Here is an 18476-nt window from a genome sequence, read left to right on the forward strand (position 1 = left end):
CTCCATGCTACTTGGGTGCTGCCCCAGCCGCAGACAGCACTTCTCCAGTGGTTGATCCACCTGGCATAAGCAGCTTGAACCAGAATGGGGAAAAATTGGCGCCACATAAACCAAGCTCAAAGATAACAACAGCTTTTCTCTTAAATTGTAATGTTTAATGACTCTGACTTCTCCTTAAAGCCCAGATAACCCCTGGGGACCCCCTTCAGACAAGCCACTATTGATCCTGGCTGGGCTGCCATCTCCCAGTGAGCAGCATTCCCCTGGGATGCTCCACGCAACAGATGGGAGGCAAAACCCCTCCCACCCCCCCAACAAAAAAACCCACTGGGTGCCAGCACTGCTCCAGAGCTTTCCAGTTATTTAATACTGATCCCATCACCATCCTTCTACCCCACAAGCTCAGGAGGACCCAGGGAACCCCAATGGACAAGGTACAATGAGAAACACCAGATATTGACTGGTTTTTTTCCTATATTAAGTCCAACAGTACTTTAAAAAGAACCCATAGAGCCGTTGGCAGCAGCAGCAACTGCCAGGATGCCCCTCAGCCACCCTGAAAGCGAAGCCCAGGCTTTTCCCGGCAGGGATTTTGGAGAGCTGCGCTCTCCCCACACACCAAAGTAGCTGAAGTCACAGCCCATCCCCAGAGCCCCAGTGTCGGTGCACAGGCATCACCTCCATCAATTTTGGATTCAAATCTCCGTTGAGGACATTGGGGCTAAGGGTTTGAGGGCAGGGCACAGCCCCCTCTTACACAGGAGTGAGAGAAATAAAAAAAAGCAGCAGCAACTGAGCAATGGGTACCATCCCCACCAGTAAAAAAAACCAAGCAGAACATTTTTGTGTTGTTTTTCCCCCTTTTTAAGGCTCCCTCATTAAAAGCTTCTTGCTGGACATCCCTAGGCTCCACAGTTGGAGCAGGTTGATTGCCCACATAATTCCTGGACTGGGGCTCTATGACCCACCCCCTGCCCACCCTGGGTACCTGGATTGAACCCCCAGCAGGCTGCGCCCTGCATCTCTCCTCGTGCGCACTCCTGCCCACCCAGCTCCAGGGCTGCATGGATGCCCCCAGCGAGACCTCCCCATGCACTTTAGCTTCCTCACAGGGATACCGCCCAGGGGGATACCAGAGTGATTGAGACATGGAGAACACAGCAGGGTCTTGCCTCTTGGTAATTAAGATATTCTATATAATTTCATTTATTACAAGGTAGGTATTGGGGAACAGGTGTTGAAAGGGAAACTGAGCATAGGATCTGGCCCGGGAGCAGCCCCATCCTGGAACAGGCAGCGATCCATTCCCATGATCTGCAGGGATGCAAGTAAACAACCACTGGTTTGTCTCGCCACCACCATCATCGCCACTCCAGGGGCTGCAGCAGCTCCCTCGGCACTGTCGGGGCACACAGGCTCACCCAGCACCAGCCATCTACCCCTCTGCTCCCTCCTTGCTATCTAATAATCACACTTGTGTGAAGCTGTTGCCGTACATAAGGAAAAGAGAAAACATCCTTGGAGAGCCTAACAATCAGACAATTTTTAAGATCATGGAGCATTAAACCATTCCCAATAGGGTTTACTAATCAAACAGCCAAATCCTTCATAACCAACCAATCCCTACAGAGCAATTAAATCCTTCCCCTTTAAAACACTTGGCACGCCGTCTGGGGAGAAAAAGAAAAATTTGCAAAATTCATTTGATAAATTAACCAGGGAAAAGAAAGAAGTGAATCAAGCTTTGTTCTTTTCATTTTTTTTAATTATGGAATTCACAATGCCTGAATAATGTTTAATAAGAACTATGAAAATTCCTAACAGTATTACAACACAACACAAAAGAATTAACCTGGTTACCGTGAAAAATTGCATATTTAATTAAGAACAGAGAGTTCAAAACTATCCAGAGATTTCAAAAGTACCGTTGCCTAAGGGGCTAAATTACACGCTCGCAGTGCTGCTAACAGGGCTGGAGCGCGCAATCATTACCCAAGTGTCCCCATTAAGTGACAATGGGCAGATGACATCAAATTCATTTCAAAAGCAACAGGAATTGAAGCATTCGCTTGGGTAGTGGAAGGGAAAGCGACTATCCTGCTGGTATAAACCAGACCCCTTGTTGATAAAGGCAATAATTAAAGAATAATGTTAATTAGCTGCTTTTATTTGAAAGAAAAGTGCATTGACAGGAGACACTACCTCTGCGGCGTGCGCCAAGTGGAGAACGGAGCAGGCAAAGCTGCTGGCCCTGGATAGCTGCCGCCATCCTGGATGCTGGAACAGGTACTGGAGCTGTGCCCTGGGCTGGGTCCCGCTGGCCCGAGCCAGCCCTCAGCTCTGCCAGGGCTGGGGCTGGGGGCGTTAGGAGGTGGTTGGGATCAGCAGAGTGCAGCCCATCACCAGAGGAAGGAGCCAGAGGAAAGGAACCAGAGCGGCGCGGCCAGGGCATCCCACTCCAGTGCGATGAATGTGCCATGAGCAAATGCTCACATGGGAGAGACCCCACGGAGGAGCCTCCGCTGGCAACTCGGGTGCTGAAGTCAGGCCCCAAAGGTGGTGCCAAGGGGACCTCATAGGACCCAGCACAATTCTCTGCCCCAGCAGGGAGGCTGGTAAGCCGCTGTCCTTGGGGGTACAGGGAGCTGCAGTGTGGGGGTCCCCAAGAGCCTTTCTCCTGGAGGGCACTGTCCTCCCCATCACCCTGTCCCAGCCGCCACACACTGCCACATCACATATGGGCATGACGGTGGGGATTTTAGCAAGGCTGCTCCCTCAAACTGTGTTGCCGCAGGGGGAGAGCGCACCGCTCACCCCTCCACCGAGAAGCCAGGGGGACGAGAGGGGTAATAATTATCCAGCTCCCACAGATGAAGCAATGTTTGCAAACCGCTCCGAGAGCCGCAGACGAAGGCAGCTCTCCCCGTCGGCATGATTAATAAAGAATAAATGTCCTCTGCAGCCAGGCTAAAGCAATAACACACCGTCTCCGGCGCCGATGAGCGGCTGTGCTTACACCGCACATTACAAGACCCACTGCCAGCATCAGGTAATACTTTATTATGTTATCCCGAAGGAAGAAAACAAAGGATGCCCAAGGTCCTGACTTCGGTGTAAAACTGCAGAAGCGTTACCAAAGGCAACGGTAGCATGCTCAGAGCGGCTGACGCACAGCACAGCTCCCACCAGAGGAATATTTACACGGGGTTCAAATTGGTTATTTACTTTTTTAGAAATCTGTGTTGCAGAAGAACTAGCTAGCACGCACACGCCAAGCAATTAATATTAAAACAGCCACGCGTTAGCGGCGAGTCGCTTAAACTGCAGCTAAATCAATACTCTGGGGTCCTGTTGCAGCTTTGGGGAAATCATTAAGTGCTACACCAAAGTAGTCAAAAAAATAATTACACAGCAAGGCCGTATAAAAAAAAAAAAAGCACTGAAACCATTTTGGAAGGAGTGGTTGGCATGTTCAGCTGCATGAAATCGCAAAGCTCAACTTAAAAGAAAAAACACCAATGGTAGTGACACTGCAAAGCAGCTCTTTGGCAGACACAGCCAAAATAAATCATATTAAATACACAGATGAAGTTGAAGCAGCCCGTCATCACACACTGTCCTTCTGACAGGGTTCCTGCCTGCAAGCCCAGGGTGAGCAGTTATTGCCCCCCTTGTCCGGGGCTCCCCCGCCACCCCAAACCCAAGCCGGGATGCGGCAGTGCTGGCCTGGGAAGGGGCGGATGCTGCTGCGCCCTGCTCATTAACAAGCACTGCGGTAAATAACAAGCACTTCAGCTTTCCAGGCTATCTAAGCCTTTTGGTTAGATTTTACTGATGACCCCCTGTGGCTGGCATCTTGCTGGCTTCAAGAGCTAGTTCCTCATTGCGCTGATACATGCTGGACCTCTTTGCAAAGATGCCCGCTGAGATCCTGTGCGTGGGCAACTGAAACTGCGCATGGGCAACCAAAACTGTGGATGGGGTTGCGTACAAGGGCCCTTTTCTCTGCAGGAGACGATGGACAAATGCACAGCCACATACCCAGGGCATGGGCACAACCACCACAATGCTGCCAGGCCCCTTTTTGGGACAATTTGCTCCGAAATGCTGGTTTGGAAGAATACTCCATCCCTTGTACCTCAAGGAAACTGAGGCACAAAACCATTGCCTAAGGAAGTAAGCGGGTGCTGGGACAGAGTCTGACTCAGCACCAGAGGCATTTCACTCCATCCCAAATTGCAGAGATTTCTCAGCCTGCGATGGGGAAGGGAACACAATCCCGTTATTTGACAGTGGGCTGGGAACAGGAATCCTGAGCTTTAACTCTCCATCAGAAAAACCCAATGCTCAAACTCAGCCCCATCCTCCCCACCTGCTGAGATACAAGATGCTGGGGCAAGATGTCCACAAACCCTACCCCCGCCCCCCCCACCCCACCCTGAGCTCCTCATCTCACTGCTAAAGCCAAGCCAGGAGAGAGGGATCTTAGCAAGGCAGAGCTCCCAAGCAAGCCAGACCCAGCACAGGGCCGAATCCTCCTTCCCAGCTTTTGCTGCCTCGGCAAGACACACCAAAAGTTGCAGGAAAATGCGCACCACAAAAAAAAAGGTAATTAAAGGAAACTCAGTCATAGATCCTAATGCAACATGCACAAGAAAGTGTTACGAAGGGGAAAACTTTTTAATAAAGTCTGCAAGTATATATCCCTCCTTTATCAACCTCAAGATTTATTGACCCAAGAAGCCATATTGACTGAATAAATCTTGATAATGACCCCAGCAGAAGTCAATACCTGCTTATTATCTCCCAAGTTGGGGAATTACATCTTTTGTTAATAGGAGCAGGATGGTACAAAATGTTCTGAGAAACTTCACGCTGCCTTTTTGGGGGGAATGGATGCCTCTAAAGTGCCTTTTCCAATCTGAGAGGGAATCTGCTACGCCATTAATACAGGGAGTGAGCAGCAGTGTGGTTTTTATCTTGAGGTCTGGCAACGAGGAGCACGCATTGTCACTTTTGAACCCTGAATTAATTTCATTTCAAGGCAGGCTGTTGTAGGAGCAGGATGCTGCAGCTCTCCATCACCCTCCATCCCTGCAAACAATGGCCCTGCATTTTCAATTTGCCATGTTGTGTTGGCAGATCCCAGGATAATTCCCTGAAATTCAAGACGTGGGAATTCCCACAGCCGGGGATGTACGGCACTGTGATTGCACCAGCACCCAAGGGAGGAGGGCAGCCGTGTCACTGTCATCCCACAGGACACACAGCCACCCCTGGGAAGCCAAATACACTGCTTTTCTCCAATCATCAAAAATAGGAGGGAAAAATCAGGGAGCAGACGGGCCACTCCAGCCCCCAAATCCATAGAAAAGCGAAGCCTTCTGCATTTAAAGATGGTGCTTCTTTTGCCAACAGTTAACTTTCTGTTCAGCAGAGGAAACAGTAGCTATGGGACTGGCACGCACAACAGTTATGCCTGCATTTTTATTTGAAGTCTCTGCAGACAGCAAGAAAAATTAACTGAAGGGAGCAGCTCCTGTGCCAACATATGGAGGGAGATGAATAGCGAGTTCTGCATGCTCCGCTGAGGTTATCTAGTTAAGCAAGTACCTCCTAAAGGACTCACAGGCTGGGAGTGTACCATTTGCTTAATCTGGTCATAAATAATAATTCGGATCACCAAACATTTTAACATTCAGCTCCACCTGCAACAAAAAAGCCCTGCCAAACTCGCTGCCTGTGAGGCAGCGGCAGATGACGATGCAGCCTGGGGACCCCAATGAAATGGCTCCCCTCTTGCCATCAAGCCATACAGGGCATCAATGCAAGATGCTCCTCCACGGCCCATGCTGGCCCAAGTTGGGAACAGCAGGCAGGTGCCTCCACCCCATGAACCCCCCTCCATGGTGTCCCCCATTTTGGTGGGCACAGCAACCCCAAGCATTCTGCTCTCTGTCCCCATGCCCATCTCCATGCTGGATAACCCACCAGGGGGTGGCAGGGCTGATATCCTTCCCCCTGATCCCACAAAATCAAATTATATTTCCATCCCTGTCCCCTATTCACGTCTTGGTCACAATCCCCATTTCCCCCACACACACCCCCAAGACCACAGAGACAATCCACTAAACTGGATCAGGAGGCCAGCGCGTACATCTCTAATGGGCTGCAGCACGCACACAATTAATTAATGGATTTATTAATTAGGGAAGAAGTCACTCTTCGGGCTGGAATTGGGGTCACCAGTTTCTAAAGTGAGAGCTGCGGAGCTAAAGATAAACTCTCATTTTCTGCAGCTCTCTTCTTGTCTGGCAGCATCTCAATTATTCAGCCACGGGGGGGGGAACCCACCACGTTCTGCTTCAGGAACTTCACGGTCCAACTTTCTGCTGATGCACAAAACAAACCCAACACCTGGTGAGACCAGGAACATGGCCTGTCTCATTCTTCCCTTCACATATAAATGGGAAATATTAGAAATATCAATTATTTGCTTCTAATGAAGAATCTGGGGGAGAAGAATGGGATGCAGGATGGATGCTGCACCTCAGCTTGTCTGAAGGAGGGAGCTGCAGTGGAGGTGTGGAGGAAGGGGACACCACAAAGTGGTCAGTAATGGTGACATCCAGAGACACACAAGTCCCCCAGTCGCCAAGGTTTTAACGGGCCACGATGGAGCATCAGCTACGCTTTGGTAGTCAGTTCAGCTGAACCTCCTTGGTGGCACATGGAAGGGACAAGCATTTATAGCTGCCATAGCCCTAGATCTGTAAGGAAATAGGGCACCTGGTGAAGGAAAGAAACGTCACTTGTGTCCCTGCCAAGAGACAGTCCACAAAGCGCAGCTGCAATAGAAGACAGCGGAGAACCCACATGAAGAGCACTATAATGAACATCCTGGTCATTGGAAACCTCTCAAGAGGAGCACACAACTATCAGACAACAGATAAGCCAATCACGAGACAGACATCTGCAGAGAACCAGGCTTCATCAGTGCCACTGCTCCTAAATTCATACTGTTTACCCGGGACGATGTAAACAGCCCGCACTCCCCCACACCACAACGCACAGCGGGCAGCTGGAGCCACTGGAAAGCACAAACCATGTTCACGAGCCCACAGTGCTCCCCAGCCAGCCTGAGCATGGGCTGCACTTCCTTAAACCCTGAGATTATAACTTGGAAAGACAAATTCCTTCCGAGATGGGGGTACCTAGAGCCCCCTTGGGCTCCCCCCCTTTGGCACAGCAACCATAGGCTCCATCCCACCCTCCACCTCTGCAAAGCAGGGGTGGGAACAACAGTGCTGGGTGCTAGAGGGAACTGGAAGGTACCACCACTCTCTCCATAAGAGTCCTAAAAAACACATGGGACCTGGGGAATTTGCAGAGGTGAGGTTCCCCCTGTTCACAGCCCCAAAAGCACCTTGGCCTCCCCCACGAGGTTATCCTGCCCACAGGCTACTCCACAAGAGTGCAGTTAAGTTCATTAGTCCAAGCTCCAGGAATTAAGCTTCAGCCAAGAGGACTGATAGCTTATTTACTGCTGTCGTCTATATAAAGAAGAATTTTGACACATTGTTAAATGATAGCACATTTAGATAAGTCAAGCTGTCATATCATTTAATGGATGCCTAAACTCCCTCTGTAGCTGATATGCAAAATTTATGCACTTCAGAATATCATAAGGTTATAATATTTTAATCACATCCACAGTTTTTTTTTTTCTCCCCTAAACTTTGAGCAGCAAAAACATTCCATCAACCACACGGCGCTCTGAGGCTCCCGGCACACCGCCATCCGGCAGAGCCGCCGCCAAAGTTTCTGCCCAACTCCGCTCCGGCATGCGGAGAGCATTTGCATTACGGGGAAATAAGATGAAGAGCATTTTATTTGATGAACCAAACACTGGAGCTGTATAGCCAGAGCTCATCTGCATAATGAGATGTGAAGACATTTAGAAAAGATGGCTATAATCGGTCTCTCTCCCCTCACTCGCGGCTGTATTTATTATCCCAAATCAGCAGCTCAACTCTTCCCATTTTTTGCCGTTTTAACACAGAACGGGTTAGATTAAAACAGCATCCGGCACACAGAGCGTGTAATCCATACAACGCTTACCAGAACATAATAAACTGAGAACAAATTAAAACACAAAAAACCCATAAAGGTATGAGTCCTGCTATGAGATTTATACACAAGAAAGCTGTAAAAAAATACTGCATTAGTAATGTACACAATAAACCAATCTCATAACCCAGTGAAATATGTCTGGTATTATCTTTGATAGAATTTTATCTCTTCTCATTTCCGAGACTATTTGCTGTAAAAAGGCTCAACGCTGTTTCGATCAAAGTGCTGCCGAGTAGCACATTATCTACATGTTTTACATATGCCCACCATTCATCAGGGTTGCTCAAACTCTGCCGTTCCTGGCCAGCCCCAGGCCAGCAGAGCTGCTCAGACACATGCATTAAAAAAGAAGAAAAAAAAAAAAAAGAAAAAAAGGAAAAAGCTCTTGGAAGAATAATAAATGGATTGTTTCCCTTCTTTCTTTTTGTTTATTTTTTTTTAAGTAGAGGGCATTAGGCCAAGCTGGCACAAGGTCACCTTTCCCACCGTGATCCTGGCAAGGCAGCAGAATTGCTGCCTGGACAGAAGTCAGTCCCCACTGCTCCCTCTCCAGCTCCATACCCAGCCACGGCCACCCAGTCAAGCAGAACAGCAGGGAAGGAGAGCTGCCCACCTCCCAGCCCACCTCTCCCTCCGGCAAAGTTCCCCCCCAACAAACCCATGGAAGAAGTAGCTGCCAATATTTTTCTTTAAATAAAGGTCTGCGTGCACCCAGGAAAAGTCATTAGCATGATGTACCGAGGAATGCTTTTGTATCCGAAGCGCTTAGACCCGTAATCCCTTTCCGACCACAACGCCATAAATGAGCAGTCATGGCAAGCCGACCGGCCGCGGTACCTGCATTACTTTTAGGGTTGCGTATCACAGATGTAGCACATAATCTGCTTAAAAGCCAAAATGTATTAAATGCTGGAACTGTTGATACAGTACCGAAGCCCCATAAATCGCATTTCAATTTGTTTACTCCCCTATGAAGCATGCTGCATTTTAAACTCCATAATATCCTAAAGGGATAAACCCCTTTAATATCCATGTAAATGAGCGTTTCGGCTTTTGTAGTAGATCCAGGTTGGGTTTCATCCCATTATGTTGGGAGAGCTATTGTTTTAATTATCCGCCTCCCCGCTACATAGGTGCCTATTTAAGGTCACAAACTGTCAGCATCCCCTGACAAACCTTCCCTCGTACACATTAACAAAGGACTTACCGTTAATTTGACAGACCGAGGGCACTACGGCGGGATACGGCATCCGTGACCTGCCCAGAGCCACAAAGGATCTCTCTCCCGCCGCATCCATCACAAGTCCCGAGCGGCGGCACCCAGCCCTCGCCCGAGCCGGCTCGCAGGACCCCAGCCGGCCGCCTTCCCTGACATTCAGGGCTGACCGAGCCCCGGCACCGCAAACCCCCGGCCCTGAATAACAATGGGAGCGCGGCGGGGCTCCGGGCAGCCCCGCTCCGCCATCCCCGGGGCTACCGCGCATCCATCAGCTCCATACAGCGCCTCTGCCCGCCCAGCGCCCGGCTCCCGGCTCCCGAGACGAGCGGGGGATGCGGTGACAGAGCCGCTACCGGGGGCGGGGGGGGACACCGCACACGCGACACCGGGGACACTTTGCAGCCCGCGGGCACCTGCGGCTCCGCTCCGCGGGCGGGAACCGCAAGAAACTTGGCGGAGCGGCACGGGGGGCCGCGCTCCCCGCAACTTCATCCCGCGCAACTTCCCTCCTCTCCCTCCCTCCCTCCCTCCCTCCCCCGCCGCCGGGGCGGAGCGGCGGCCGCCCCCCGGCCCCGCTGTCACCTCGGGGGCGGCGGGGCGGGGGCCGGGGCGGCGCGGCTCCATTGCCGCTAGCGCTGCTCCATGCTCCCGGGCGGCGCCGAACAAAGAGCGGCGGCGGCGGGGATCAATTTCTGATACCTATCGATGGGGAAGGGCGGGCGGAGGGAGGGAGGGAGGGAGCGGGGGTGGGGGAGAGAGGGAGGGCTGGGGGCGGCCGCCCGGATCCCCCCCCCTCCTCCGCCCGCCGCCAGCCCCGCGGCCGCCGCCGCCACCAACCTGGAGCCGGCGGCGGACATCAAACCTCGTCCGGTATCGAAACATCGATCCCACGTCGGCGGCCATCTTGGGGGAGACCGGCGGCGCGGAGGGGCGCGGAGCGGCGCGGAGGGGGAGACCGCCCGCCTCCACCGCCGGGGGCGGCCCCGCCGCCGCCTCGCCCCGCCCGCGCTCCGCGCGGAGGGGAGGGGAGGGGGCGGCCCCCGTCCCCCCCGCCGCCGGGTCCACCCGCGGGCATCGGCCCCACGCGGGTCGTGGGACCCCCCCCTCGCAGGCCGCCGCCGGGGAAGGGGCGCTGAGCCGCGGCACAACTGATTTTTTTCTTTTTTTTTTTTAAATCAATGTTTTAAGAACACCAGCCGTGTCGGGAAGGTGGAAAATGGGCACCTGGAAGCTGCCGGTTAAACTTTTTCAGGTTTTTTTCTTTTTTCCTGACACATCCAGCACCTTTGACTCTGGTGGGACTCACCACAGCAAACATGCTCACAGCACACCACAGCCAGAGAAATCCCCAAATTCAGACTGGTTTAGGACCCTATTTTTAAATTACTTAATGCGTTTGGTCACTGAAGAATTCATACAACTTGGAGGTATGGGGCACAGCTGGAAGCGCTTGGGCAGTAACAAAGCCTGTGCAGAAATACCCCCCTTTGCTTTCCTACCAAAAAAAAAAAAAAGCTTTACGACTTCTGCCTCAAATTATCCCATATTCTATCGTACCAACCACACCAACATTCAAAGGTCTTCGAGCATTAATTTCCTTTCCCCGGGGAAAGCGACAACCTCCCAGCAGAGCCATGCCACGTTTGCACATGAGGGACCCCAACACTGCTGGCCATGACTTGCTTTGGAGCATAGAAAGGCTGATCTGCCCTTCCAGGTACATTTTGCAGGTGGTTATTTGCAGACCAAGCAAGTGTAGCATTTTAATATTCCTGCTAAGGAACAGGTAACTCCCCCAGCTGTCCTGCAGACACGTGCACACCTCTGTACATGGAAGAGCCTGGGGCTCCTGCAGGGCTGTGACACAAACCCACATCCCAGCTCCCCTCCCCAAGGCACAGCGTGGGGTGAGAGGGCATTACTGAAGCATTGCCCTGGGCTCACAAGCCATGGGTGCTGCTTTGCCTCTGAAACTGCAGAGAGGACAAGGGCGACAGGCAGCAGTCACCTCATTCACCATCACGCTGGTCCCCCCCGTCTTACCTGTCACCATTTGCCGCTGCAGAGATCCCTGTGCTCAGACAGGCTGGGGGGAGATGGTCAGCTGTCCCAGCAGCCTCTGCTGCCCATCTGCACGGATACCAGCAAGCCCAGGACAAGTGCTCCTGCAGCTGTCACTCGTAGTCCTTCACTGTCCCAGCCCCAAAGCTCTCAGCTCCTCTCACTGCAGCAGACCTTGCAGCATTGGAGCCTGGCTCTGCACGTGGGTGAGGGAGGAAGCAGCCCCTTGGCCATCCTGCAGCTTGGCCCCACCTGGCAGCCCAGGTACTGTCCTGATGCCTTTACATGCATTTTGCAGGACTCTTGAGATTCCACTAAAAAGCAACAGTCTGAGTTCAGAAGACACCAAAGAAAAGGAATTTCCTTCAAACTGCACCCTGCTCTGCAGGCGCTTCTGACTGTCACAGGGATAGGTTTTCTGCTCCTCTTCTTGCTCTCTGAAGTTCACCTGAGCCAGGCAAACTGTCCAAAAGGATAAGGCGGACACCCAAAGTGGTCTTGGCACCACACTGTAGCATAACAGCTAGGAAATTATCTCATCCTTCTCATCTCTTCCACTCAGGGAAACTCTTGCTGCTCACAATCCCACAATTGCAAAATGCCTCAGGCAGAAGAACAACTGAACAGAAAAATCAAAGTTCAAAGAAAGGATTTGCAAAAGCCAAGGCAGTTTGTCCTAGAGAGAGCCTGGATGCTCCTGCGGGCCCTGCTCCAGCCTCTTCCCCACCTCTAGAGCCAGCTGGAGAAAGGGACTCCTGCAGCAGACCCACCTCATAGGGCTGTAACAAAAGCATCTGCCTGGAACTGGTGAACCCTAGATGGAATTGCAAACATTGACCTGAAATCCCAACCCTATTATCATCAACAGCAAATGCTGTGGATAGTCTGAGACCTCAACCATCAGATGCTACTGCACTGCACCTACTCAGATACACCCAAGTTTACTGTGGGAACCAAAGCACTATAAGTAGATCCTCTCTTTACCCCACAACCTCCAAAATCAAAGAGCTCAAACCACTGGGAGGCACTGAAATTTGTAGTGAGATTGGGGCTGCTGGAGGTACCAGACAGGTGCTTCTCCTTGGGCTTAATGAGGCTGTAATTATCCAGGGGTGAGAGCACAGGCTGTGCAAGGGGGGATCTCCCCATGGGAATTCATTTCCATCCCCCTCTCAGGGCCGTGCACAGGTGGATGTTTGTTTACAGGATGGGTCAATAAACCCAGGTGGGGTGAGAGTTGGTTCCTGTTGTTGAATACCAAGGTGTCCTTTCTGTGCCAGCAGTGGGGATGGCTCAGTCTGTTCATGATCAAGATGTTCCAGGCATGTGCTGTTGGACACCATCAGAGATGGGTACCAGCAAGGGGGCCTTCTTCCTGCACCCACAAAGCTGATGTCACACCCATAAATCACTGCCCTGCTCTGCCACTGAGGGAACAGAAGAGCCTGCTCATAAATCAGAAATAAAACTAACTTGGCATCTTTGGTGAGCAAATTAAATTGTGGGCTTTGGAGGAATGTTTCTGTTTGGCCAAATCATTAATAAATCAATAGGAGCTGTAAGGAAGAGGAAAGGGGCTGCACCCAGTGCCACACAGAAGGATGGAGAGCTGCAGGGTGACACGCTCTGTCCCTGCTCTTCCTGCATCCCCTTGGGCACTGTCCCACTGGCCCTGGGGAGAGCAAGGGGAGCCCAGCCCTGCCACCTCCCCACCCGCGGCTCACCCGCCCCGGGGAGCGCTGCAAGGTGCAGGTTAATAAATCAGTTTGTCTCCAGAACGGTTTGCTTTGTGCACCTGACAATAGCTCTTTGTAAATGGCAGCCCCTTGCCTCCTCTTCTGAAAGGCTTTTAATTAAAATATGGAAGGGGCTTTTCTGTGTACTTAAAAAAAAATATTGTTAGATTTCAGCACACTCCCATTTCAGGCGTTAATTTATTCTCGCCTTCCTGCCATTTGTGATCCACACGATAAGTCCTTTGTGCGGTGATCCGGCCCCATTAGGCGGCTGAGGCGCGATGTTGGCAGCGAGAGCTCGCTCGCTCGGCTACCTCGTCCCAGGGACGGGCAGGGGGATGCCCGGAGCAGCACCGAGGGACAGCAGTGCCATCGGGGTGAGCGGGGACGAGCCAGGCCTTGGGGCTGGCCAGGAGTTTGGGCCCAGCTTCAGCGCTGGGCGCAGAGCAGAAGGACCCTGGTGGAGACCCCGAGAGCCGCTCCGGAGCTCTGTCCCCACCCGCGCAGGGGAAGGCAGCGCAGCCCTGCCGGCTGTCACCAAGCGGAGCTGGGTCCTGGCGTCCGGGAAACCCTGGCAGGGGTCCCGCCGCCTCCGCCGTGCCCCCCGCTGCAGGGTCTCTGCCTCCTCCGGCGGGAGAGGCCAGGGCCATCCCAGCGACCCCTGGCTCTGCCTGGTCTTCCGCCGGCCCCGGGAAGCGGGAGCCACCCCCGCGGCGGGGTACGGGGCCGTTCCAGCCTTCTTCCCATATTCTCACAAATGATTTAAAGTGTTTGACGGGGTGGAAGCCCATTCCCGCAGGTGATGGAGCTTCACGGCCATCGCCCCTCTCCCTCCTGGCCCTCTCCCCCCCGCCCCCCACCGCCCCTCTCCCCGCGGCCCGCCGGGGACCGGGCAGCGCCCGCACCGCGCCCGCTACAACGGCGCCACCTGGCGGCCGCCGCGGTAACTGCAGCGCGTCCCCCCGGGCCGGGGCGGGGGCGCCCGGCGGGACACGGGGGAGGCACTGGGGGGGGGGCTGGGGGCGGCACGGGTGGTCACCGCAGGGGAACACCCCGAGGGGGACACTAAGGGACATAGGGGTGTACGTGGGGAGCACGGGAGTGAAGGCTGAGACACCGGTGGGGGGGCGGGGGCACAGCACCCCTCCATCTGCCTTCGGTGCCCGCCGCGGCTCCCGCAGGGCATGCACTGAGCTGTGCCCGGTCTCAGCCCGCGGTGCCCCCTGGGTGTCCCAGGACGCGTGGGGAGGTTACCCAGGCCCTCCACTGGCCACATTTCTGCCAAGGCTACTCATTTCCAAGCACATTCCCCCTACAATTAGCACATGCTTTTTAATTAATTTTCCTCTTTTATTGTTTCGCCCAAATTATCTCAACTATGGCGCCATTTGGCGTGCGCACAGCAGATAATGCTGCTATTTATGGCTTTCCCCTGTCAATGCCGCCGCTCGGGAGGCCAGGACGGCTGCCTTCTCCTGGGGCCACATCCTGTGCGCAGTGCAGGACACATCCCTGGGACAGGCCAGCAGCTCAGGAATGGGGATATCGTCCATTCTCATCCCCATCACCTGCCCCATCCTCAGGCCAGCCAGCTGCCAGCTCTGCTGCGCGGGCAGTAGCTCTTCCCCAGACCCATGAGCTGGGGAAATCCTCCTGGCTATTATTGCACTAATATATCCTTCTGAGTGAAAATGGAGCTGAATCAGGCAAAGCTGATAAATTAAGTCTGTCTGGAATAAGCTGTTAAACATTGAAACCTTCTGATCACCAAGGGGAGATGGCTAAAACACTTTGAAAGCTCCTGAAGATGCTGCCAGCAGAAAGGGGAGGTGAGGGGAGAGTGATGAGCAAGGACAAGCCCAAGGAAAGGGAAGGGTGCCCCCAGACCCCCATGCATCGGGAACCAAGGTGCAGGCATGTGGCCAGGGGCCCAGAGGCCACCCATGGCAGAGGAGATGGGCTTCAGCCACCAGCCAACACCAGAACACGCAGGCTGCCCCCACAGCCCCCCTCAGCAGGAGCACCAGGGACAGGGTGGCCATCACTGCCAGCTTCAAACTGCAGCTCTGAGCTGCACAGCAATCCATCTTTCTACCTTTAATAAGCTTTCTCCCTTTAAAAATAATCATTACCAATAAACAAATATACCAGCCAGTGTATATAAGCTTCATATTAAGTAGCTACATGTATTTGTTATACTTGATATAGCCTTGTTAACTGGAAATTCCTAGGTTTGGAATATGTATTGATTTCAGCAAACATATATTATTTTACTGTAAGTACCAACAGCCATTGTAGTTAATATACAACAGTTTAATTTAAAATGCATTAGTTTAATAAAAATGCATAAAATAGAAGAGAATTACATTAGCTTCAATAAAAAATTCAATTTCATAAATATTATCCAGTGTTAAAATGCATTGATTTCCCAGGAAAATGTATTGGTCAAAGGTAATTTACATTGGTTTGAATGGGAATGTACCGGCATGTATACATATGTATTAGTTTAGTCAAATGTATCTGATTGCAGAAAAAAATATTGGTTGGAGCAAAAGATATTCATAAGGAAACCGCAACGGCGTGGCAAGTGGCTGCATGGGCTGGCTCTGGAGCATTCCTGGTACGCCAATGCAGCCATGCTCAGGCAGCCCTGGGGCCAGGACACTCCCAAATTGGCTCCGTCCATGTCCAGACCTGGGGCTACCTGTGGGCACGATGCTGCCGGGCTCCCTGGGACGAAGGAAGCCTGTTATCGGCCGCGGGCAGGACTTGGCTCGGGCGCAGGCACGCGTCTCGCTCAGGCAGAGCACGTGCCTTGAAAAGAGCAGGGGTTAATCAAATCCTTTTGACTCCATTTTTTATCGAGCTCAAGAGGGGCTGTCCTATTAATTAGAAAGGCTTTTTCATGTAAAACACAGGCTCTTTTGCAGATAAGAAGGGACGATGCTTGATTTTGCCATGGCACAGATACGTGTGTTATTCCCTGACATCCATTCACAGACTGCAGCCACTTCCCAACAGCTCTTTTGTTCGCTACAGAGCTCTATAGGCATATATGTACATACATATATATTTAAAGCACTCATTCTTTCTTGGATGCCAGTAAGTCCCCCAATATCCACATCAGGAGAAGGAAAACATGTGCATGGTGCTGCCTCCATCCCCAGGCTGGACCACGATCCTCACCAAGGGGGCAGGATCCGGCCTGAGCAGCACAGAGGATCACATCTGACAGTGAGAAGCGAGCAGCGGAGCAGATGCACCGTCTTACAAATTACGGCAGAAACACAGGCAGCCATCTGCACCCCATCCCCAGCCAGGATTTCTGTGCTGTGCTCAGCACAGCCAGCCACTGGAAGCCCCCAGCCATCATCTCACCCCTCAACCACAATGTGGGCAACACCAGGCAGAGACCGAGGTCTGATCTCTTCCAGGCTGTGCAGGTAGAAAAGGTGCTTTCCACCCCCCCAAAAAAAAAAATATTCTGGGAAATCTCCACAGCTCCAGGGCTGCCTCCCATGCCACCAGCCGTGCCCCAGCATGGACACAGAGCCAGGGACAGGCTGCACCCAGGCAGTGCTGGTGGCTCCACGGCCGACCAGTCCCATTAAACTGCTACACATCACTTCCCTGATGCTTATGGATTTTTCCTTAATGCCACAAATTAAGGTAATTGGGCTCGGCTGGCTGATGAATCCAGCTGAACTTGGCAGGAGGAGGGAGTGTCCACACTGACATTGATCCCACTCATCCCCAGCTGTGCCACACAGCTGGTCCTTACCCCAGCTCTGCCCCTTGGCTCTCTTGCCTGCCTTTTTGCTCAGACAGACCCCAAAACCCATCCTGAAATCCCTTCCCTCAGCTGAAGCTTCACCCAGACAAGGCAGTCATTCCTGGATCAGGACTCTTCTCCTCTCAGGGCACTTTTCCCTACACATTTCCCTGCTGTCTACTTAAATCCTCCCCATAATGCCATCCTCGCTGGCTTGGCAGTGGCAGTCAGGCATCAAGGTGCAACTGAGCAGCAAGTGCCAGGGATTAAACACAATGTTTGTGTCCTCTGGGGAAAGGAGGGCAGCATCTGGGCAGAGCCCAGAGCTCCAGAGATCCCATTTCACACTGCCTTTTGTTCCCAACCCTCTCGCAGCTCTCCCCACTCACCCACCAGCCTCCTCAGCACACGGAGGGGATGATGCCAGGCAGCAGTGCAGGCACCAAGGCCGCAGCCCTCTGCACCCCAGCCCCCTGCACCCCAGCCCCCTGCACCCCAGCCCCCTGGTCAGGGCCATGCCAGGCACAGCAGAGCCTGGGGGGCTGTGGCGGTAGCTGACAGGCATCTTTGGGCTGCCAGCACCATTCCCACCCCAGCACGCCAGGGCAAAGCAAGAGGGAGGGGGGGGTAAAATTAACAGACCAAAAATACTGAAGACAAAAGAGCACCACCAAACGGCCTGGGCCCGATGGCCAGTAGTTCTGTTCCGCAAGGACAGCAGACCCCAGCAGAGGTTTTGCAGGATTGTTGCCTGCCTGCCCACAGGTTCAGTGGCTCCTGCTGCAGAAGTGCAGCCTCTGGTCAGTGCGGCCATGTCATGCCCGGGCTGGTGAGCTGTGGCAGCTGGGTGATGTGAGCGCCAGTGCTCCTGGGTGCTGCAGAATGTGGCCCCACACTGGCTTCCAGAGCCTGGGATGGGGAGAGTTAATTGTGTGGGTCTCACTGGGACCAGGACGAAGCAAGTGTTTGGCTTAACTGGGCGACAGGTGCCTTGGTGGGGGGTGACACATGAGAGAGGAGCCCTGCATGCCTGCCCGGCTTTGTGGGAGCTCAGCATCCGCCTCCGGCCTCATCCCGGCACGCTTAGATGGGGCACTGCATCTGAGCTGGCACTGCAGCAGGGACAGTCCCCTTTGGCCAGAGGCTGGGTGGCCAGACAGCTGCTTCTGCTCTTTGAGCATCACAAGCGATGGGAACCCATTGCACCCAGGACAGCGGGACTCCCCCACCTCCAGCAGCGAAGCAGCGCCCAGCTTTGCCGTGCCAATGCTGCGATGGGGCATCAAGGCTCACAAAGATGCCTGGGAGGACCAAGGTGAAACAACCACAACCCAAGGCTCAGGGGACTACAGCCGGGGGTCCCCCCAGGTCAAGTCCTCCCTGCATGTCCCAATGGAAGGGAAAAGCCTGGCCCCAGCCCGAGTGACAAACACAGGTGGGATTGCCCCTGTGCAGTCCCTGCTGCGGGTCAGCATCTCCAGTGTGGGAGCTGTGGGGCCGCCTGGCACTTCATTAACCTTGAAACCCTCTCTGGCTCACATGTCATGTCAGCCAG

General features: G+C 53.2%; 1 protein-coding gene across 7 annotated transcripts in view; it reads right to left on the reverse strand.

The window, feature by feature from the left end:
* Positions 1 to 11142, reverse strand: part of CUX2 (cut like homeobox 2) — a 68535-nt gene extending 57393 nt beyond the window's left edge. For 3 of the 7 annotated variants that reach the window (XM_075109912.1, XM_075109909.1, XM_075109906.1), the window contains exon 1: positions 9341 to 9831. Coding sequence is in view for 3 of the 7 variants with exons in the window: in XM_075109908.1 (XP_074966009.1) it covers positions 10190 to 10255 (66 nt within the window). In the remaining 4 variants the exon portion in view is untranslated. Of the gene's footprint in view, positions 1 to 9340; positions 9832 to 10189 lie in introns of those variants that run through there. The other 4 variants (XM_075109908.1, XM_075109913.1, XM_075109914.1 and 1 more) reach the window with 4 other exon arrangements.
* Positions 11143 to 18476: the final 7334 nt, after the last annotated feature.

The sequence above is a fragment of the Phalacrocorax aristotelis genome, chromosome 15 (genome assembly GCF_949628215.1).
Source record: "Phalacrocorax aristotelis chromosome 15, bGulAri2.1, whole genome shotgun sequence".
Lineage (NCBI taxonomy): Eukaryota > Metazoa > Chordata > Aves > Suliformes > Phalacrocoracidae > Phalacrocorax > Phalacrocorax aristotelis.